The 21414-nt window shown below is 42.2% G+C and overlaps 2 protein-coding genes across 3 annotated transcripts in view; both read right to left on the minus strand.

Annotated features, from left to right (window-relative positions):
• The window catches only part of MCCC2 (methylcrotonyl-CoA carboxylase subunit 2), an 83672-nt gene extending 73307 nt beyond the window's left edge, over positions 1-10365 (minus strand). Inside the window, exons 1-2 of one of the 2 annotated variants that reach the window (XR_006679565.1) lie at positions 10131-10365; positions 2446-2512 (exon numbers count right to left, since the gene is read on the minus strand). Coding sequence is in view for 1 of the 2 variants with exons in the window: in XM_004703550.2 (XP_004703607.1) it covers positions 2446-2512; positions 10131-10262 (199 nt within the window). In the remaining variant the exon portion in view is untranslated. The remainder of the gene's footprint in view (positions 1-2445; positions 2513-10130) is intronic. The other variant, XM_004703550.2, reaches the window with a different exon arrangement.
• Positions 10366-19135: 8770 nt separating this feature from the next.
• BDP1 (B double prime 1, subunit of RNA polymerase III transcription initiation factor IIIB) overlaps positions 19136-21414 on the minus strand; it is a 104385-nt gene continuing 102106 nt past the window's right edge. The window contains exons 39-40 of the mRNA XM_045285229.1: positions 20876-21119; positions 19136-20236 (exon numbers count right to left, since the gene is read on the minus strand). Coding sequence (XP_045141164.1) covers positions 20102-20236; positions 20876-21119 — 379 coding nt within the window. The 3' untranslated portion in view covers positions 19136-20101. The remainder of the gene's footprint in view (positions 20237-20875; positions 21120-21414) is intronic.

A 21414-nucleotide genomic window follows, 5' to 3' on the forward strand; every position in this document is an offset into this window, starting at 1 on the left:
GGGGGGGTAGGGGTGTGCCACATAGTTGGGATTGGGGCTGGCCCCGGCCAAATTTCTTAAGTAAACAAACTGACTTGTTTTCTTCAGTCTATAGATCCCTGATCCCTCAATATACAGGAACCCCAGGTCATGAGCAGCTGACTATGGACCACTCATATTGCCCTGTAACCTTATGTAAACTTGCCCTTCGCTGTGAATGGACTGGACCAACTCCCACTTGCAACAAATTCTTCATCACCATCACCTTCACTTGCTGCACACGCAGCTGTGACTCATTAAAAAGACTCCGAGCCTCTTCTTGCACTCAGCCCATCAGACAAGGATCCAATGCCGACTCAGCAACGCTCTGTCAGAGTCGAACTGCCCCAGTGGGGCTTACTTCCAGCGCTGTGTTCTGATAGTTAATGTACTTGTTTATTGTGTTTAGGTGTCTTAGGGAGTATTTCACCAATCTACAGCTGTTAGCATTGTATTAAAGTCCTGGAAAAATAATTTACAAGTGTAAATTTGGGGCCTCGGAACCAATTATTTGATTTTTAATTATTTCTTATGGGGAAAATATGCTCAGTTCTTGACATTTTCGGTGTTTGAACATAATTTTGAATGAATTGAGTTCAACAACCAGATATATGAATTACATAAAACAACTTCAATCAAGGCACAGGGGCCCCATATGATAGGGTAAAACTAGCCCTGTGTGTGTCTGAGACTATAACTCTTTACAGGAGTAGAAAACCTCTCCCTATTAAACGCTCCTGGTAGAAAGGAGCAAGTAATACCATCTGAATGAAGTCTTGGCTTCAACGAATCACTGCTTGACATCTGTTCATGTCCTGGTGAAGGATTTCAGGGGTGTGGTTGATTTTGACTAAACTGCTATAGTAAAAAAGACAGCGACTCCAATATTCCAAATGAATGCTCGGAATTATTTTCTGCCCTTTCCAATGAATTGTGATTGATCTGTTACACAGGAGAGCCTGCTTACAAGGACTGCCTATCATTCCGAGCTACTCCTCTGTCCCAAGTTATGAGCTACTGAAAATACACCAGACAGAACAAATGCATGAATGAAAAACTGCTCCGTTATTAGAACAGCAAGACCAGTCCAGCTCCCTACCTGCAAGATTTTACCACGGGCCAAGCTCCTGAACTGCCACAACTAGTAGCAATGTTCTCTCCAAGGACGCTGCCTCAGGACGCTCTGGCAAAAGTTAGCTCTCTTCACAATATGAAAGTCGATCACAATGTGTAACAATTCCATGATGAAAGGTCAACAGCAAACAATAACTAGAAAAGTATGCTCATGGCAACAAACAAAGTGAGCGGAGTGCCCTCTAATGTCACCACGAGGGGGTGGGGTGCACATCAGGTGTCAGCAGGTGAGCCACGGTTTAGGCATTCCAAGCGGAACTGCTCCAGGGTCAAGTACACCTACTAGGCAGGGGGAGGGCAGGAGGGGCCAGGCTCACCTTTCCTCCAAGAACAAAGTTCTTACTTTCCATCCCGGAAACCTCCCTGAGTCTCAGTGTGACTGGTCTCACCACAGGGCGCCAGGCAATCCCTCTCAGGTTGTCTTGCCCCACTCTCAAAACCAGGGCCAAAATGCCACACTGTCTGCTCTCAAGACCCAAACACTAAATTGTCTGGTCCAGAAAGGTTTGATTCCAGATGCTGAGCTGTCTTCCTCCCTAATACTCTATAGCAGTGGTTCTCCACCTTCCTAATGCTGCAGCCCTTTAATACAGCTCCTTTAATATGTTGTATTAATTAGTCTGAGTGTAACCATTTTGTATCGACCCAAGTGTGGCCACTTTGTAGCTACTCTAATTCCTTTAGTAACTTCTGTAACTGTTGACCCATTGTATTTAGTTTTGAAAGTGCTGATGTTGCTGTAAACCCCGTTTCATTTCCATAAGTTCCTATTGGTCCATTTAGCACGACGCCACCTGCCCTTGTGCCTTGTTTCATCCACGGTTTAGAAACTCCCCTCATGAAGCACTCAGGGTCGATGAAGAACTAGCCTCTCGCCTGGACCGCCAGCTAATGCAGTTTCTCAACTTTAATTAAAATTGTGTGTGGCTTAATCTCGCTCTGGCACTACAATAGAACACGCAGAAAATTCTGTGCAAAATTCAGTGTCTGGCACAAGCATGGCTGAAGAGCAGGAAACGTTTTAGTCGCTTAAAGTAAAACAAAAAATTTCAGGGTTGTGTTGTTAAAAGTTTGGTTAATTTTAGTTTCTAATTCATCCTAAACAGAGCTAATGCTATAGAAGCAGGGAGGGGGGGCGGGAATCTGACAGTAATAGAAGTGGAAATAAAATGCCAATATAGTACCAAATGTGGTGAAGAGTTAAACGCTTAATGCTGCCTGGCTTTCCTGAAACCAGTAACTATGCAGACATCTTCATTGAGAAAAATAAATGAAAGGATAATTGCTGTTTACCCAGTCTTATATGCTGTGCTCGCTCGTGAAGTTGATTTACTAGTGCTTGCATCTGTTCATAGTTTTCCTGAAATAGAAACAAAACAGAGAAAATAGTAAGAAACCATCTCCTTTTTATCACAATAAAGCCCAAGACGATATGTCACTACTCTGTTCTTTGCTGGGTCACGGCCCACCTGTGGGGTCTGACTGGCTGCACACTGAAGTCACTGGGGCGTTTAAGGGGGGGGGAGCCTATGTCTGTTCCTCCCTCTTACCCAGAGATTCTGATGTCATTGATCTTGGGGATGATCTAAGCATTAAGTAAGATCTTTAGGAAGTCCCTGTTGGAATGTAATTCTAATGTACAGCCAAAATAAAGGGGCACCAACCTATATTTCCATCTCTGGGTTTTTATCAAGGGTAAACTGGAAAGATACCCCAAAGAACAGGTTTGGTATGGGATACTTTCCCTGTCTTTCAATGATGATCACAGTATCTATTATTGGTATTAAGGGCGTGAGGCAGGGGAAGTTAAGAACTTGCTCCATGATTAAGCCCAAGTTGAGATGCTTTTGTTCATATTAAGCAAAGACAGAAACTCCTTGTAAACCATCTCATACAAAAACAAAGCTCTGGGCCACACTTCTTGCAGCCATCACCAAGCTGTGGTGTTAGAAGAGCTTGTAGAACGTCCCTTGACGTGGATAAGGGGACTGAATGCCGGCTTTCTCGTCTCATCAAGAGTCACAGGAACAGAAACCCAGGGGCAGTTCTGCTCTGTGCTGTAGGGTCGCTTGTTAGGAGTCAGAATCAACCTGCCGGCAGTGAGTTCATTTTGCATTTAGAGAGGCCTCTGTGCAGCAGCCCTGGGGGCATAGTGGGTTACAAGGTCAGCAGTTCCAATCTCCCGTTCACTCCACAGAAGAAACAGAAGGCTTTTTATTCCCCTAAAGATTTACCACCATCTTATAACCCATAGGATTCCTGTGAGTCAGAATGAACTCGACCGCAGAGAGTATGATTTGAGAGGCCTCTGGTCTTGGGAGCTCCTGGGGTGGTAATTAGGCTTCTTAGGAATGTATCCTTAACTTCTTATACCTCTTGAAACAGCTCTATAAGACAGACAGACTTTGAGTTGAGGGCTGTTTTTAAACCAGCAGAACAGTGAGATGTATGCATTCTGGGCTCCAAGGCTGTAAGCCCAACAACCATGGTGGCTTAGGGTGGACAAGGACCACCACCCACCCAGAACCACTTCGTCAACAAATACACACACACACACCCCCCACAGGAAAACATTACAAGAGCACTCTGACTAAATAAATGAAAAATTGTAAATCAAATAAATACAGCAAACAGAAATCTAGAAGTACCAACATATTAGAAGTAATAAATTGAAAGAGCAAAGCCATGTTGCAGGTTCAAGTAAATGACAGCCACTAAAATGTCTTGAAATTAAGAAGAGTCTTTATTAGATTAACTGGACTGCAAGAATCTAATGTGAAAAAAAAAAATTCTAAAGTGATCCTTCAGACTGCAGTGCAGAGTAGAGAGATAAGGCAAATCCCACTTATCAGGAGCTTTCCCATAGAGTGAGCAGGTATGGCAAACACAGAAAGCAAAATTAACGTTATCATTCTTTAGATTAAGTGAGCACTGCAGGGTACAGGATTGATTATAACGTCAAAAAGGAACAATATGGAAGAATAAAAATTAATCACAACCTTCGGATTACAACATCAAAAGCAGCAGTTCTCAACCTGTGGGTCGGGACCCCTTTTGGGGTCAAACGACCCTTTCACAGGGGTTGCCCAATTAATAACAGTAGCAAAATTACAGTTATGAAGTAGCTACGAAAATAATTTTATGGCTGGGGGATCACCACAACCTGAGGAACTGTATTAAAGGGTTGCGGCATTAGGAAGGTTGAGAACCATTTATCAAAAGGAACAATATTGAAGAATAACGAGATTAATTATAATGTCCTGATCTTGGGAACACAAGAGTCCATTCTAAAATCAATCATTAGCGGGACTTCCAAGAAGGGAAGGGTGAGCACGCAGGTCATCTAACAGTCAACAAAATGGCATCACTTTGGTCAGTTTGCCTCAGCAGTAGAGTTGACACATGAAGGGAAGAATTAGTAAGCTTGAAACAAGTCTCTCAATACCAAATGACAAGCACAAGCCACAAAAACAAGCCAAATATCTGAAGAAAGTCTAATAATTATGTGGGGCACGATCAAGAGGAATGTCGTACATGTGCGAGGAACGTCAGATAAAAAGACATAAAAAAAAACCACGGAGAAAATCGTTCAAGAGCTGTTGACCATCAGGAAAGTGGTGGAAATTACCACAAGAGACTGGAAGAGCCCTAGCCCGGACAGACCCCAAAGAAAATCACTGTTAACATACTGGAGTCAAACTTTCCGATCTCCTGAGAGCAGCGTTGGGATGCAGGTGTGGGGGGCGGGGGAGTGGAGGGGGGGGAGTCACCGACAAAGAAAACTTATTAGTAAGAATAAATTTAGAATTTTCACCAGAAACCATGCTGAGAAGAAAGAAATGGGATGACATAAAACTCTGGGGGGAAAAAGAAGCCAACCAAGAATTTATAGTCAGCAATTTGTCCTCGATTTTGAAATAAGAGCATTTCCAAGAAAGGAGACACTAAAGGGCTTGGTAAGAAAAAGACCAGTCTTACAAAAAGGATTATGGAGAGTTCTTTGGCAGAGTCAACAACGGTAGACATCAGTCTTTTTCAATCCCTGTTGAGCAAATAATCAAAGAAACTAGATATGAAGAATGAAGCAACAGAATTGAAGAAAGGCTCATTAACCAGCAGCAATATGCAGATGACACCAGAACTTGCTGAAAGCAAAGAGGACTTGAAGCACTTACTGAAGACATGGGGTATGGGTTACATCTCAATATAAAGATGACTGTTGAGCTGGACCAATGAACAACATGATGATAAACAAGGAAAGATTGGCATGGCCAAAGATTTCATTTGCTTGAATCCACAATTGATGCTCATGGAAGCCCCAGTCAGGAAATCAAAGGCAAACCTACTACAAAAGATGCCTATAAAATGTGAAAAGCAACAGGAAACCACAAAAACCAGGATGCAAAGAGGAAGTACTAACACTGTTGCCCACCTCCACTCTCACACCTGCATCTACATTTGTTGTACCAAGAAGCTGGTTGCTTGTCAACCTTCATGGTTCCATTCAACTATCATGTAACTAACTGATTTGACAACCCTCTTCAAACTGGTCTCAGGGAAATCTATCTTCCAGCTTAATTCAGTGAGCAACCAGGGAACAGACCGTACGTAACAGAAGCTCAGATCTCAAATATTAGCAATTCCTAAAGTGCATTGTGGGCATTCCTAAGGGATTTTGGTCCTGCAGAAAGGCCATAAAAGCCTGTCAGTTCTCCTCACTGAGTGGTCCAAATGAAGCTCACGTTTCCCACGATCAGCCCTGCTTTTGAAAAATCCACATGCTAAGAATGGTTTTTGCACCCCAATTCTACCTTATAAATGCAGCCAGACCAGAACATGTACACTGGTACAAAAAAGAGCTGCAAACACAGGGAATCCAAGACAGATAAAACCTCAGGACCAATCATGAGAGTAGCAATACCAGGAGGGGAAGGTGGGGAAGAAAGAGGGAACCGATCACAAGGATCTACATATAACCCCCTCCCTGGGGGACGGACAACAGAAAAGTGGTTGAAGGGAGACAGCGGACAACGTAAGGTATGAAAATAATAATTTATAATTTATCAAGGGTTCCTGAGGGAGGGGGGTGGGAGGGCAAAAATGAAGAGCTGATACCAAGGGCTCAAGTAGAAAGAAAATGTTTTGAAAATGATGATAGCAACATATGTACAAATGTGCATGACACAATGGATGGATGGATGGTGATAAGAGCTGTAAAAGGTCCCAATAAAATGATTTTTTTAATGGTGTTTTGCAGCTTCTAAAGGGTTGGAGGGGAAATATTTCATGACCCCTCAAAATTATGTGAATTCAAATTTCTTCATCTATCAAGCTTTATTGTAATAACCTCACCCCAAAAAATACAGTGCTAAAAAAGCAAAGAAGTCAGGTGAAGACGAAGGTGCACCTGACCAACCCATGATCTTTTCCATCACCCCAGACGCATGTGAGAGCCGGACAACGAAGAAGGATGATCGGAGAAGACGTGATACGTTTGAATTGCGGTGTGGCTTATGGATACGGGACAGTCCATGAAATGCCAGAAGGATGAACACATTTGCTTGGAAGAAGTATAACTAGAATGCCCCTGTGTGGCAAAGGATGGCAAGACTTCATCTCACATCCATTAGACATGCTGGCAGGAGAGACCAGTCTCTGGAGAAGGACATCACAGTGGGAAAGCAGAAGGCCAATGACAAAGGGAAAGCCCATGGACACGGGAGCTGCCGCGATGGACTCAAACACAGGGCTGTCAGGATGTCCCAGAACAAGGCCGAGCTCACCTCTATTGTACACAGGGTTGCTCGGTGGCAGGACAGACCCTGCAGTACCTGACAACCAACTGTGAGAAGGTAAGTGCTGTTAAAGGCATCTATCTACTCATGGCATTGCTTGTACAGTATCACAGGACTAGATCACGACGACACAGTCCTTCTCCCCCTGGAGAGTCTAGAAGCTGAGATTCAGGTCAACGTTTATTTTCACTTCGATCCCCTCCCACATCAATCAAAATTTCATGCCCTCTAACGTCACTCTATTTCCTAGTCTGCCAACTTTGCAATCAGACACCAAGCTTCAGAGCTGGCAAAAACAGCTCACATACACACAGGGAAAGCAAGCAAACCTCTGAACACACACACACACACACACACACACACACACACACACACACCCCACCACCACTGAGCCGACTCTGATTCATAGTGACCCTATGGAGGGCTTCCACGGCTGTCAATCTTTACAGCAGCAGATCTCCTCATCCTTCGTCCGGGCACCTCTGTGAAAGAGGACCCAAATCCCGGAGTACAATTGCCAACTACATTTCCCAATGTAGAAGAGCACCAATCAGGATCAGAGCTGGCTCTATAAGGGATCTTTGACCCACATAAGTCAGTCTCCCAGTTAAGAAACAGAAAACAGGCACTAATGACCAAGGATTTCTGAAGTGCGGGGAGGTTTCAAAAGGATCCCAGAAAAAATTCCATTATCTTTCCGTTCCATTTGGCCAGGAACTTTTTGAAGCCCCTTTGTCCACGGTGGTGGAAGAAGAGAGAGTAGGCAGTACTATACTACTGTTCTAAATAGGAGATCAGGGAAACTGACAAAGTGGAATGTGGTCAGGACTCCAGGAAATAGAATCTCTCTGTGCCAATCCAATCTCAATCCATGGCAATGCCGTATCCTTTGCTCCCCTTTTAAGAGGAGGTGCGTCTGCATCAAAGTTAACTGCTTGAAGCTGGAGATCCCAGATCTCCAGGAGGCGCACGTAAGGGATCTTGTGTAGCACCTCAGATAGCTTAAGGGAAACACACCGCTCTCGCCATGCTGTCTGTGGTAGAGACAAGTATCTGCTTGTCCACACCCTGTCTTCTTTAATAATGGAATATCAGTTTCCTTCAGGTGGCAGAGCCCCGAGCTAGAAAAGGTAACATGCGGTACAAACAAAACTTCACGGAGAAGAATCGTTCTCTTTTCATTCTCTTTTTCCATGAACCTGTTGGAATCCTGTCACAGGGGTGTCCTTGGAACCCCATTCGAACTCGTGAAATATAGGCAGAAGTTGTGAGATATGACTTCTGGGTGGGTTCCTTAAAAAGAAGACAAGCCAAGTGACAGTACACTATTGCCTACTCACCCTGTCACCTACTTATTTCTGAAACTCAGATACAATGCTTTGGAGCTTAAGCAGCCATCGTGGACCATGGGTAGACTGTATTACATACTTGTTCAAAACTTCCCTTCTCTCCCACCCTTGCCAAGGTTCCCCACTTCAGTCTTTGAAGGAGCTCTGGTGGCATCCTGGGTTTGTGTTGGGCTGCTAACTCAGCAGTTTGAAACCACCATCACTCCTCAGGAGAAAGACTGGGCTTTCTACTCCCATAAAGAATTTTGGTCTTGGCAACCCACAGAGGCAGTTAGCTCTACCTTGTCCTCTAGGGTCGCTGAGTCAGCATCCACTCAAGGAGTGACTGAGTTTGCATCTTCCTGTTTTGCCTGCTTTGACCAGTGGGGGGTGGGCAAAAGTGGCAATATGCCAAATTCCAAGCCGACTTTCAAAGAGCCCTGTGTTTCCATGTAGTTCCCTCTCTCCTCTGGCCCCCCCTAATCTCCACCATAAGGTCACTTCTCCTACCCCCCCAAAGCCACTGCCCCTTCACCTGAGTCCAGGAATAAGAACTAAGTAGAGCAGATCTAAATTTGATGAATTGCTTGGAACGGAGTCACCACAGAACTATGAGAGAAAAATAAACATTTGCTCTTTTGGACAATGAGAGTTGAGATGTTTGCTGCATAGCATTCCGGAGGCAAAAGCTAGCTGCGCAGATCACATATTGACCTAAGGAGAAGAGAAAAAGTAACAAGCACCGGTCTTTCTTGAGAGCTTACTACATTGTAGACATTAGTCTAAGCAAGTGTTAATTATTTCCATAACTCTATGACGTTGGCACAAGCATTAATGCCTTTCAAGTCCTCCTCCTCACCCTGTACTTTCATAACCAGTACCTACATTCTTGTCAACTTCTTGGTTTGTAGCGCCTCCCCTCATCCTCCACCCTCAACCCACGACTCCTACCCAACCATCAGATTCACTGCACTACTGCCATCTGTAGCTTCCCTGAGCCTCTTCTAAACCTCGACATTACTTATCATGCTGGGCCATGGCTGCCTGTTTTATTGTCTGTTTCTGCTCAACTATGAGTTCCATTCGCCCACAGCTATAACAAGTAACAGGACCACAAAAGCCGCTTAAAGTTTCTGAATTAAGCATTCTCTCCTGATCCCAAGAAATTTCGCTGGAGATGATCTCGGCTTGATTTTCTTGCAGCTCCTTGCTTCCTCAAACACAGGTCCTTAAAATGTCTCCTCTGAATCCGCTTAGCAAGTGGGGGATACTGCGAAATATTCCAGCTCTGAGAACTCATTAACTGTGAGTTGTTTCTTTGACCTTGTGATACTTTCTAACTTTCAAAAAAGGCACTCAAAGGTAATGCGGAGTGATTTCGATCAATATAACCAAATATTTAAAGTCTATAAGCAAGGCGATCCAGAGGGAGGTGTGCAGGCTCAGTGGTTCCCAAAGCTAGCTGCTCCCTAACCCCTCCATGATTTCATTAGCAATGCAAACAACAGGGTATGGTCAACACACTCCCCAAGTGGCAAGTCAAATCTTGAGAACCACTGATTTCAAAGAGCTACGGGGAGCCGGGCCAGTTCTAAAAGCGAACTAAAACATATATAATATGCTTTAGCGTTTTTTTCGTTTTCGAACTTCACGATACCCTAGTGCGTCCCTGAATCTCGATGGAAGGGGCTCCAGAGAAAACAGCCACAGCTGTGAGCGTGGCCCCACCCCGCATCTGCTTTTCTGTGGCCGACAGCGCCTACTCCTGTCCGTCCCGGGCGGAGGAAAGGGGATCGATCATGGGCTCAGGCCGGGGGCTCGAGGCCCGGGCTGCTGGGGCGCTCACCCAGCCTACCTGGTAGATGGCAGAACCCGAATCCGGCTGGGAGCCCAGCGTGGCCACCGAGTCCCCGTGGTAGGCTCGCAGACGGGGGGCGGCGGCGCGGGCGCAAGGCCGCAGGCTTGTTAACCTCAGGGCGGCCCACATGGCGGCAGGCACGGAGGGGGGAGGGAGGCGCGAGCGCGCGGCCAAGGCTGGTCCGGGCCGGCGCTTTCCCGTCCGGGACCTTGTCCGCTGGATCCGGCTACTCTCGCGTCCTTGCAGCGGCAGACGGCCCACGGGCTCCGCTCAGGGTCCCAGGCCAGCCCCGGCACGTGCCCAAGAGAGCCACAGGCGATTGGTCAGCGCCGCTCGCCACGCCCCCGAGCTCAGCCAATAAAGAAGAGCGGCGCAAACCCGCGAGGATCTGTCCCATCGCGAGCTTGGGCGCGTTCTGTGCCCGGGTGCTGTCCCGGGATCCTTGAGGCCCGCGCCTTCGGCGGCTGTGAGCAGAGCGAGTTGAGATTTACTGGAATCGGGCACGATTCATCTTCGGTGTTGTTTCCTGCTTTCTCTAATATTAAAAAGGGCACTCTGGGATGTGAGACAGCACGTTTTAATATCAGTACCGAGTAGGCTGCTAACTGTAAGGTCAGCTGTTTAAGCCCACTACCGGCCCTGAGGAAGGAAGATGAGGCAGGGAGCAGTGCTACTCTGCCCGACAGTTTCGCTGTGACTCAAGATCTACCCAGTAGAAGTGCTTGATGGGTCTCAGAAATAAAACTCTTTGGAAAAATTGTTTCCTTATTCAGATATTAAACAAAAAATCCCCCCCTTACTTATTATGCCTCCACCCGCCCCGCCTCCCCAGCACCTGGTGGCGCTGGCTGGTAATGTTTGACTATTAACCACAAGGTCAAGGGTGTAAAGTGTCAGAAACATGATATACGGTGGCTAGGTGACAGAATCAGCTGGTTGGCAGTGGGTAACATGTTATCAGTGCGTTTGAGGTGCTGGGGATATAGGAGAGAGGCGGGGCACCTGACATGTTACACAGCTGGCACGATAACAAAACAAGTAAAATATTTAGCTGTGAGAAGAACTATGGTAAGGTAATATGGTGATAAAATGATAAGGTCCCTATGAGTTGGAATATACTTGTATTCACCAGTGGTGAACAGGTAAGACCAATTCTTGGAAAAGCACATCATGCTTGGTAAAGTAGAAGGCAGTGAAAAAGAAGAAGACCTTTAGTGAGATGGATCGACATTGGCTGTAGCAATGGGCTCAAACATAATTATGAGGAAGGTGTAGGACTAGGCAGCATTTCCTTCTATTGCACAGTGAATCACTGAGTCATGGTGCCTAACAATTCAACAACAAAAATTCCAGTTAATGCAACTGATCACATTTACACAGTGATTATATATGTATATAAAAGGATAGGTTTATACAGCAAGAAGGACTGTAACAGCTAATTAGTCCACACAGCAGTACAGAGGGCTCAGTTCAACACACTTTTGTGGAACAGTTCAACTCACAGAGGCGGTTTCTGTCCAAGGTCAAGGAAGCAGACAGTGGAGTTTTCCCTCAGGCAAAACAGGCAGTTTGCCCTCAGGCAGCAGACAGCAGGGTGGATCAGCAACAGTCAGTAGCACTATCAGACTCAAGCAATGCAAGGCGAGAGGATCCACCAGCCTCAAGCTCAAGCGATGTTAAGCACCAGCAGTGTGGCAAAGCAGGTCTCGAAGTAGCCTCAAGCTGTAGCAACATGATCCACAGGTACTGTAGCACACAGGTTGAGGCAGAGAACTAGCTAAAACAGCAGTGATCAGTTGGTCTGATCACCAAAGAGCAAGAGAGATCGGGGCAGGCCTTGCAGAGCCATTTATCTCTTTGCCCTCTAATCAAACTGACCTGATTAATCTCTGCCCACATGGTCCTACTGACCAGGTTGGCACAATAAACCTAACTATCACGCCATCCACTAAAACTAGTGATGAAGAAATTGAGTAATGTTACCAATTTCTGCCGTCTGAAATTGAACAAATATGCAATCAGGTCTAACATCATTTGTAAATAAGGGATCAGAATGTTAGAAATAGGTAAGCAACAATATGTAAAAGTTTTTTGAGGGATGGGAAATATTTTAGAATTATTTGACTTCTTAGTTCATTTGTAATACTGTTATTATTTTCGAAGAGCTTAGTATAGTGCAAAAATAATAAACTAAAAACATCACACTGCCATTAACTCCAAATTATAAATAATAGCTGTTCTGAAAGTTAATTTTTTTAAATTTAGACAGTTGGAAATTAGTTTTAAATCATCTTGCCAACACCCCCCAAAAAGAACGTAAACAATGTAAATCACTGGATGAATACATTAGCAACATTAAAGAATGAGAGGAATCCATGAGCTATCTCACAGTATAGAACCTGGAGGATATTAAGTTAAATAAATCATTCACAAAAGGACATATATTTTATGAAAACAATATTATAAAAAGTCAAAGCAAAGGTTCCATACAAAAAGAAACATTCTTTGATCAAAGACAGCGAGGAAGGGAGGAGGGAAAGGCAAAGCCCAATAGAGCTCAGCACCACACACCAAGCAAAGGAAGACAGAGAAGTAGTGAGAGTGCAAGGCAGTGAAGAGAAATGCTACGACGGCCACAATCCTATGATGCCAATGATAAATGAAGTGAGACCGAGTATGGGAGTACTCCTGCAAGTATACACCGATTTGGCAGAGGAATTTTACATGTGTATTTGTATGTGCTACAAATAAGAAGCTTATGAGGGGGCTTCAAAATGTCATGGGACAATTTCATGGTCATTTAATTTCATTTTTCCTCAAACTTTTTGGAGCTCCCTTATATACCCATATATAAAAAATTTTTTTTAAAAACAACCTCACTGCCATCGATAGTCAATGCTGACTCCCCTGTGGGTTTCAAAGACTATTTACTGGAGTAGAAAGGCCAGTCTTTCTCTTGAGGAGCTGGTAGTTTCTGAACTACTCACAGGCCAACACATAACCTCTATGTGGATCACAGGCCAACACATAACCTCTATGCCACCAGGGCTCCTTACCCATGTATATAGAACATAATGAATCCCAAGGGGTCAAGTTCAGAAAACTTCTTAGCCGTAAGCAAACATCTTAAAGGACTAAGTCAGTGGGCTTGAGAGTTTACGATGATAGTCTCAAGTGACATGAAGGTCAAGTGGCCTACTAGTCCATAAAGATAATGTTCTACATCCAGTCTTGCTAAATAACAATTGAGGTCTCAAACATTTGCAAGCGGTTGTCTAAGAGACAACTATTGGTCTCCTCCCAATGTGAGCAAAAACAACTGAAGAAAATCAAACACGCGAAAGCAAATCTGAAAGACGAACGGGATGCTCAAAGCACAGCTTCCACCACCTGGGGCCAAAAAGAACAAGATGGTGCTGGGCTACCAACACCTGTGACTCTAGATCACAGCGTGAGTAAAAATGAACAAAATTCCAAATCATAAAAAAGACCAGGCTTACTGGTTTGGTAACAATGGGTGGAATTTGAGACTATGGTCTTGATCACCTTCAAACATGGACCTGAACCCACTCCTGAAGATCACTTTCCAGCCAGACAGGCACATAGTGAAAAGTTGGTCTTCTCTACAGAGAAAAAGAATGAGAAAAGAAAAAAAGTGAAAGAAATCAGGTTCTCATATCTAGAAATTCATTATATAGAGTGATAAACAAAAGATTAAGCAATCTTCACATGTCCCAAATGGGGAAGGAGAACCTATTCTTTCACTCAGCAAAGATTTTTTTTCAGTCCGTCATAGCAGGTCAGAATAAAAATGAATCCTTCCAGTTGTACCACATTTGTATGAAAGAAAGCAAAGATATACTGCAGTTGGAATAAAATTCAAAAACATAACCAGTATCAGTTAGCTGTACATAAATACCTTTATTTAGTCTTGTACAAGAAAAAACATAAATGATATAAAAGTCTTTATTTACATAATTTATATCTATAGAACATAACTGCTTTCTTTGGAACAAGAAAACTTACAAGTGACAGGTATTGCTTTATTGTCAAATACTTCTTCAAGCAGGATGCTGTGGGTGGTCACTTCTATTTGAAATAACATGGTGATAAACTGTGGATACGGAAATTCTTATCTCTGTCTCGATCATTTACCAACAGTCAGGGTTTTAAATCATCGTGTTGACCATTTGCTAGATGTTAAAGGTTCAAGAGGGAAAGTCAGGAAAGATTTTTAATCATAGCTCCTTTTTAATAAAATACAAATTCTCTGCAACATCTTTGTATGAATCTGAAAACATGAGGTGAACAGTCTTTCCCCCATGCAGGGTAAACACACTGATGAAGTTTTCCTTTCTAGGATATTAGTTTTAAAACTATAACAGGATAATTTAACTGGCTGACTTGATTCTCTAATACAATGTTCAAAGATAAAACCATTCTTTATATACAGTAAAAATTACATTTTCCATAAAATTTATTATAGATGAGCAAATGACAGATATGAACAAAGTTAAAAAATAAATACCATACAGGGGATAAAGTAAAAGTTCAATTGTGGCAATCTAGTACTAAACTCAATATTAAGAAAAACAAACTTTTTCAAAATGGGATTTTTAAAACACAGAGCATTAAAACAGTAATATGACTTACTGTATACCATGATTTTTTGAGGGACATGTTAATCACATGAAATATATGACTACCTATAGAGAATTTTCACTTAGACTTATACTCTTTAATGACCAAAAAATTAAATGTCACTATAAAACAATGAATGAGAATGCTCTAATAGCAATAATTTCAATAAATTAAAAATACTGTTATAACTTGCTATTCATACCCTATTTTCCTAATGAACATGAAAATTGTCCACCTTTTTATAATATACAAACACAATTACATAGACTTTAAAATACATTTTCAAATGAACTACTTATAATTTCATGATGCAATCAACCATTTTAGGCACAACTTATGACTCACATAGACTTCAGCACCATATATTAAGAAAATGACTCTCTAATGCAAGCTTCAGCAAAAGACAGCTCATGCCCAGGGATAGCCGTTTGTGTTTAAGTGTTGTCGTCTACTGCTGCTTTCACACAGTGGCGGGGCTGAGTTGCCACAGATATGACCCTGAAGCCAAAAATATTTTGCAGAAAAAGTTGCCAATTCCTACTACAGATTATGAACCCAGGAAGTTTCCCAATAAAATGACAATAAAGACAGCTCTTTTAGAACTTTTCTTTGAACTTCTGAAGGTTTGTTTGGGGATAAATACTAGAGTTACATTTGTAAACTGCCTTAAATTCATATTGCTGACAATCACTAATTTTATCAACCGTAATTGTTATTTTATTTTCTGTTTTAAACATCACAATTAAGTTCTGTACTTAAAGACCTAAGAGTTCTGTGTGCAGAATTTAATTGGGGGGGATCAAAAAATTAATTGTAGTTTGTTTGTTTGTTTGTTTTTAAAGGAATAGATTAATTTTGTAAGGAAATTTGCCTCATAGAAATTAAGGTTTTCCCCTTCATGCCAATCCTGAGATTATCTACAAAATAAGAAAAACAAAGTTTCACAGTACAAAGTCCATATACTATGAGAAAAATGTATTCAAAACATATACACTGTCCACATACTGGGCTGTATCACTTACAATCTCTTTAAAATTAAAGAGGGTAAGGAAACAAACATAAACTTGTTAATGCCTTCTGACCCACAATCTGCGAGATGAAAATAATTAAGACTGGATATCCTCTTAAATAAAAAATTTAAAAATAAATAGGCTCTTTGATGTTTCATCTTTATAAATAATAAGTTTAAATACTAATTCTTCAATTAGGACAAATGTTACATCGATGTGAATTATAAAAATACATATTTTTCAGTCAGTCAAAACAGTTGCTAGAAAAATGTTTAGCATTTATCATACTAAAATGGAGTTTCACAATTTACTTTTATACACTTAGAGGCAATTGAAAAGGCCTTCATCATTTAAAAAAAAATCTTTACAAAAAGAAGTTCAATAAACATGAAATACAATCAATCTCCAAATACATTGGTCCTGTGATTTATACAGAGACATTAACCATGACGTTCTAAAATGTTCTGTGAGCCCAGCACAAGAAAAGTCAAAATGTACACAAGAAGTGTGGTGTCTGTCTGAGAAAACAGTCTTAATTGCTTGGCATTTTCAAAATATTGAATTAATCAGAATGAAAGCAGCGAATCAATCAACAATGTTTCCCACTGATCATAAATGCGCCAAAACCAAGCTTATTAAATATGCAAAATCAACCTAAATAAAAAGAGTGATGTTTCCTTCTAATTACTGCTTTGCTGATGTAATTGACTCTGGAAACCCCAGGCTTAAAAAAAAAAAAAAAAAGTCTATTTTATTCCATTTCATCAACTTCAATAAAGATATCATTAAAAAAATATTCAGAGATGGTGCTGGTCTCCTCTTCAGATGGCTGGTCTTGGCCATCTGTACTTTCTTCTTGCAGTAAGCCTTCATCACAAGGAATCTAAAAAGGCAATAAAAATAAATCTGCCATATAAAATTTATATACTGTTAGTGGTAGTCTAAATTAGTATTATTGTTTCAAAGAACAACATAGCACTAAGTATTAAGCACTTTAAAATTGTTTATGCTCTCACATGGAAGAAGCACACCAGCCTGTGTGATCATGAGTTGTCTAAGGGATCAGCTATCAGGCATCACAGAACAAAAAGTCAAAACTTTGTGACTGAGGGGAAGTGCAGATTGGGGACCCAAAGCCCATCTGTAGGCAACTGGACATCCCTTACAGAAGGGTCACCGGGAGGAGACAAGCTATTCAGGGTGCAGTGTAGCAATGATGAAACATACAATTTTCCTCTAGTTCCTAAAGACTTCCTCTCCCCTCCACCCCACTATCATGATCCCAATTCTACCTTACAAATCTGGCTAGACCAGAGGATGCACACTGGAAACACAGGGAATCCAGGACAGATGATCCCTTCAGGACCAGTGCTGAGAGTGGCAATACTGGGAGGGTGGAGGGTAGGTGGGGTGGAAAGGGGGAACAAATTACAAGGATTATAACCTCCTCCCTGGGGAATGGACAACAGAAAAGTGGGTGAAGGGAGATGTTGGACAGCGTAAGATATGACAAAATAATAATTTATAAATTATCAAGGTTTCATGAGGGAAGGGGAGCAGAGAGGGAGGGGAAAAATGAGGAGCTGATACCAAGGGCTCAAGTAGAAAACAAATGTTTTGAGAATGATGATGTCAACAAATGCACAAGTGTGCTTGACACAATGGATGTATGTATGGATTGTGGTAAGAGTTGTATGAGCCCCCAATAAAATGACTTAAAAAATTGTTTATGCTCAGTGACCCAACAATTTCATTTCAATGCTATTATTTTTTTTAAATCAATTTATTGGGGCTCATACAATTCATCACAATACATAGATCAATTGTGTAAAGCACATCTATATATTTGTTGCCCTCATTATTCCCAAAATTCGCTTGCCTCTTGGGTTCCCGGAATCCGCTCATTTTCCTTTTTTTTTTCTTCCCCCTCCCCTTTCCCCCATGCACCCTTAATAATTTATAAATTATTATTATATCTTATATTACACTGTCCAGCGTCTCCCTTCACCCACCCCGCTGCTGCCCGTCCCCCAGAGAGGAGGTTATATGTGGCTCCCTGTGATCCATTCCCCCTTTCTACACCCCCTTTCCCTCCTGGTATCGCCACTGTCACCCCTGGTCCTGAGAGGTTCTTCTGTCCTAGATTCCCTGCGTTTCCAATTCCCATCTGTACCACTGTGCATCATCTGGTCTAACCAGGTCTGCAAGGCAAAATTGGGGTCCTGGTAGTTGGGGGGAGGAAGCGTTTAAGAACTAGAGGAAGGTTGTGGGTTTCATTATTGCTATACTGTACCCTAAGTGACTCATTCAATGCTATTATATTAAGGAAACAGTCCTAAACATAGTAAGAGTCTGATGAATGAGATAGTCTTTGTGGTATTACTTACAATTATAAAATTAGAAACAACTAAATATTTAAAAAGACATGACTAAATACATTATTTTGTATATGATTCATTCTTTTACTCATTTCCATGAAAAGTTTACAGTAATATAGAAAAAAAGTATATAAACCTTTATTCCTGGCATAAGAATAAACAGACCCATGAAACAGAATAACATTCAAGCATAACAAATCAGAAAAACCCTATAAAATTATCATATCTAAATCTATAAGAAATTAAGACCGAACACAAACAGAGAGCTGTTATCAGTTTAAGAAAAGATTAGAAATAACCAAACACACATGGAAATGCAGTATCTGATGACACTAGCATTTCAAAAACTAATAAAACATGAATTATTTAGTAAATAATGTTGGGCAACTGGGGCATGGATAATACACTCACCAAAACCAAATCTGGATATATCTAAGGACTTAGTTAAAACTACTGTGGGAGACCACGGTGGGAGAGAAAAAAAAAAAACATGTTTATAATCACGAGACTGAGATGGGGACATCTTTTAAATTGATACAAAAAGTCAAAAATCACAAATGAAAAGATTGATAAATTCATCTATGTAAAAATTTTAAGCATGGCAAAAACCTACCAGGTGCAAAATCAAAAGACAAATAACATACTTGGGGGGAAAAAAATCGTAATCACAAAGGTCTTTTTCCCCCTCGATACAATGAGAACATCTACAAATTAACATAAAAAGACGAATAATCTATTTTTTACAGTCACATGATGTGAACAAAAGCTCACAGAAATTATAGCACAAATGACCTTCGTGTGTAGCATGCAACAATTACGAATGTGTGCTTGTAAAACCTACAATGAATGCCAAAAGCGAAACTCAATAACCGATTAAAGAAAAAGACCCAGTCATCTACCGCTGATGAGTAGAAACTGATATAGCCTCTGAGAGACCAGAAGGTAACATTTGTTCAAATGATACTAACTACTTTTAAGCAGCAATTTTATTCCTAAAAATTTAACCTATGTATATAAGTGTGCAAAAGGCCTATTTATAAGTTTCCTATTATTACATTGTTTGAAATAGATTTCAAATGCAATTTAAATGACTACCAATATGGGCCTACTGTCACTCCAAACAAGGGAAGAGCAGTCATTAAAAATGAGGATACTTAGCCCTGAAAAATAGAAGCCTGTTCACACAAAAACATGTACATGGATGTAATAGCCAAAACCTGAAAACAACGCAGATGTTTCCCTGGGAGGAAGATTAAATGAAACTGTGAGACATCTACACTGCGGGATACCACTCAGCACTAAACAGGAACTACTGACACACAGCTATCTGGGGGATTCTCCAAGGATTTGTGCTGAGGGAAAAAGCCAATCCCAAAAGGGGATTTACCATATGATTCTATTTACACAACTTTTCTTTTTTAAGAGGCGGAGGATTTTTATTGTGGTGGGGAGCTGAGAAAATGTCACGGTCGGTCATAATCTCCCATAGGATCTTCATGCATAACAGACCTGGTTCAATGGGATGCCTCCTTTCACCGCTGGCAAATGCATTTCCAGCACCACATGTCGCGGTGGATGAGGGTGCCGGCTCCGGCTCAGCAGGTTCATCATCTGGGGTACCCTGGGTCTCAGGCTACAATGGGGAGGGAATCCGAGTTCTGCAGGAATCTCTAGGGGCCGTGGGTGGAGGTAGCTTGTACACATCACAACTCTTGCTGTTGGTAACCTCTGACCCCTCCTCATCCTCAGGCAGTGGTGAGGTGGGTGAACGCTCTCGCTCTTGTGCGGTGGGACTGCTGCGCATCCAGGCACACAGATGGAATACAGCGGGGTGTTCTCACTGTACTGGGCCAAGTCCACACTCCAGTCAAACAGCTTGATCACCTACATGATGGATCGCTGAGGCCCTCCCTTGGCCAGCCCATCATCCATCTCTCCTCTAGTGCGGAAAGAGGGTAGATGGCTGTTTGCCGGTAGCTGCGATGGAGCAGTCCTTCTTGTGGCCGTCTGAGGGTGTCTTTCCAGCTTCCTCATCTGGTTGCTCCCTGTCCATGTGGCTCCTCTCTAGCAGACACTGCAGAACAGCAGCCAGTTGGTTCTGGGCCTTGGCCATCTCCAACTCTGATGTCTCCACTTTTACTTTCACCAGAGACATGGTTTGAACTCAGGGTCTGGCTAGCTGGGTTAGATGAGTCCCAATGCTCATGGGGTCACACGTCAAGGCCCTACATAACATTTTCGATGATGCATTTAATGGAGTACGAGTCCCAGAGATGAAAGGGAAGATAGGAACAGGAGGGAAGAGGGTGTGGGTGGGCGTAGGAAAGAACTCTACAAATATTCACTGAATTCTTGGGGGTCGCAGACTATGTCTACAAGTGTACATATTCAAGGCCAATAAAAATTTAGGCATTCCCTCTCTAATCTCCACAGACCAGAAGAGTCAATGCACTAAAAGAATGGGGATCAATCAAATGTCCACTATGACTACTTTAATGGCTCGGTCCTAAACCAGCTGAAACTTCCCAATGTAACACTTCACCTTCTTCCAGTAAGGGGAGAAGGGCAGGCCGCAGTGAGAAAGATACGCGTGGCAGCTGCTCTGCAGTAATGTCTAACATCCCAATGGAAATCACTCTTACCGTGTTTTTCCTAGTTATGCCTGGTATCCAACCGATTTTTTACACAGGACAATACAGAGGTCACCACATACCTGAGCTGCTGAAGTGTCGATGTTCTCAGACTGATTATGAACAGCATCTGAAGATGGAGCTACATCGGAGGACCCTTGGGGTTTTTGCCGACTTTTATTGGGTGGATTAGATCTTTTCAAACTTTTCCTTGACACAGGTATCAGAGGTTTCAGACGCTTCTTAGTGTGAACTTGAGTAGGTTCAGACTCCAAATTATTCTTGGAACAAATTAAAGACAAAAATCCCATGGGTCTTCGTCCAGGTCTAGAAATGCAAATATAAAGGCATTCTTAATACCAACCTCTTTCCATTAATGCTAAAATGACACAACTAAATATTAACAGAACCATGCTATGACATATACCTTTGACAAACTCGGTGCTTACTCTAGAACAGTCCTTGTCAAAAGGTTAATTATACATACAAATCACTTGGGGATGTTATAAAAATTTCTATTCCGACTGAGTTGGCTTCAGTTCAGAATCTCTACCTTGGTCTCAACAGTCATGGGAACAAGAAATTTTTGCGTAGCAAAGCTCAAGAGCAGGAGTCATCACAC

Source organism: Echinops telfairi, unplaced genomic scaffold (assembly GCF_000313985.2).
Source record: "Echinops telfairi isolate 266 unplaced genomic scaffold, ASM31398v2 ScPeMD7_7469;HRSCAF=8507_1, whole genome shotgun sequence".
NCBI lineage: Eukaryota > Metazoa > Chordata > Mammalia > Afrosoricida > Tenrecidae > Echinops > Echinops telfairi.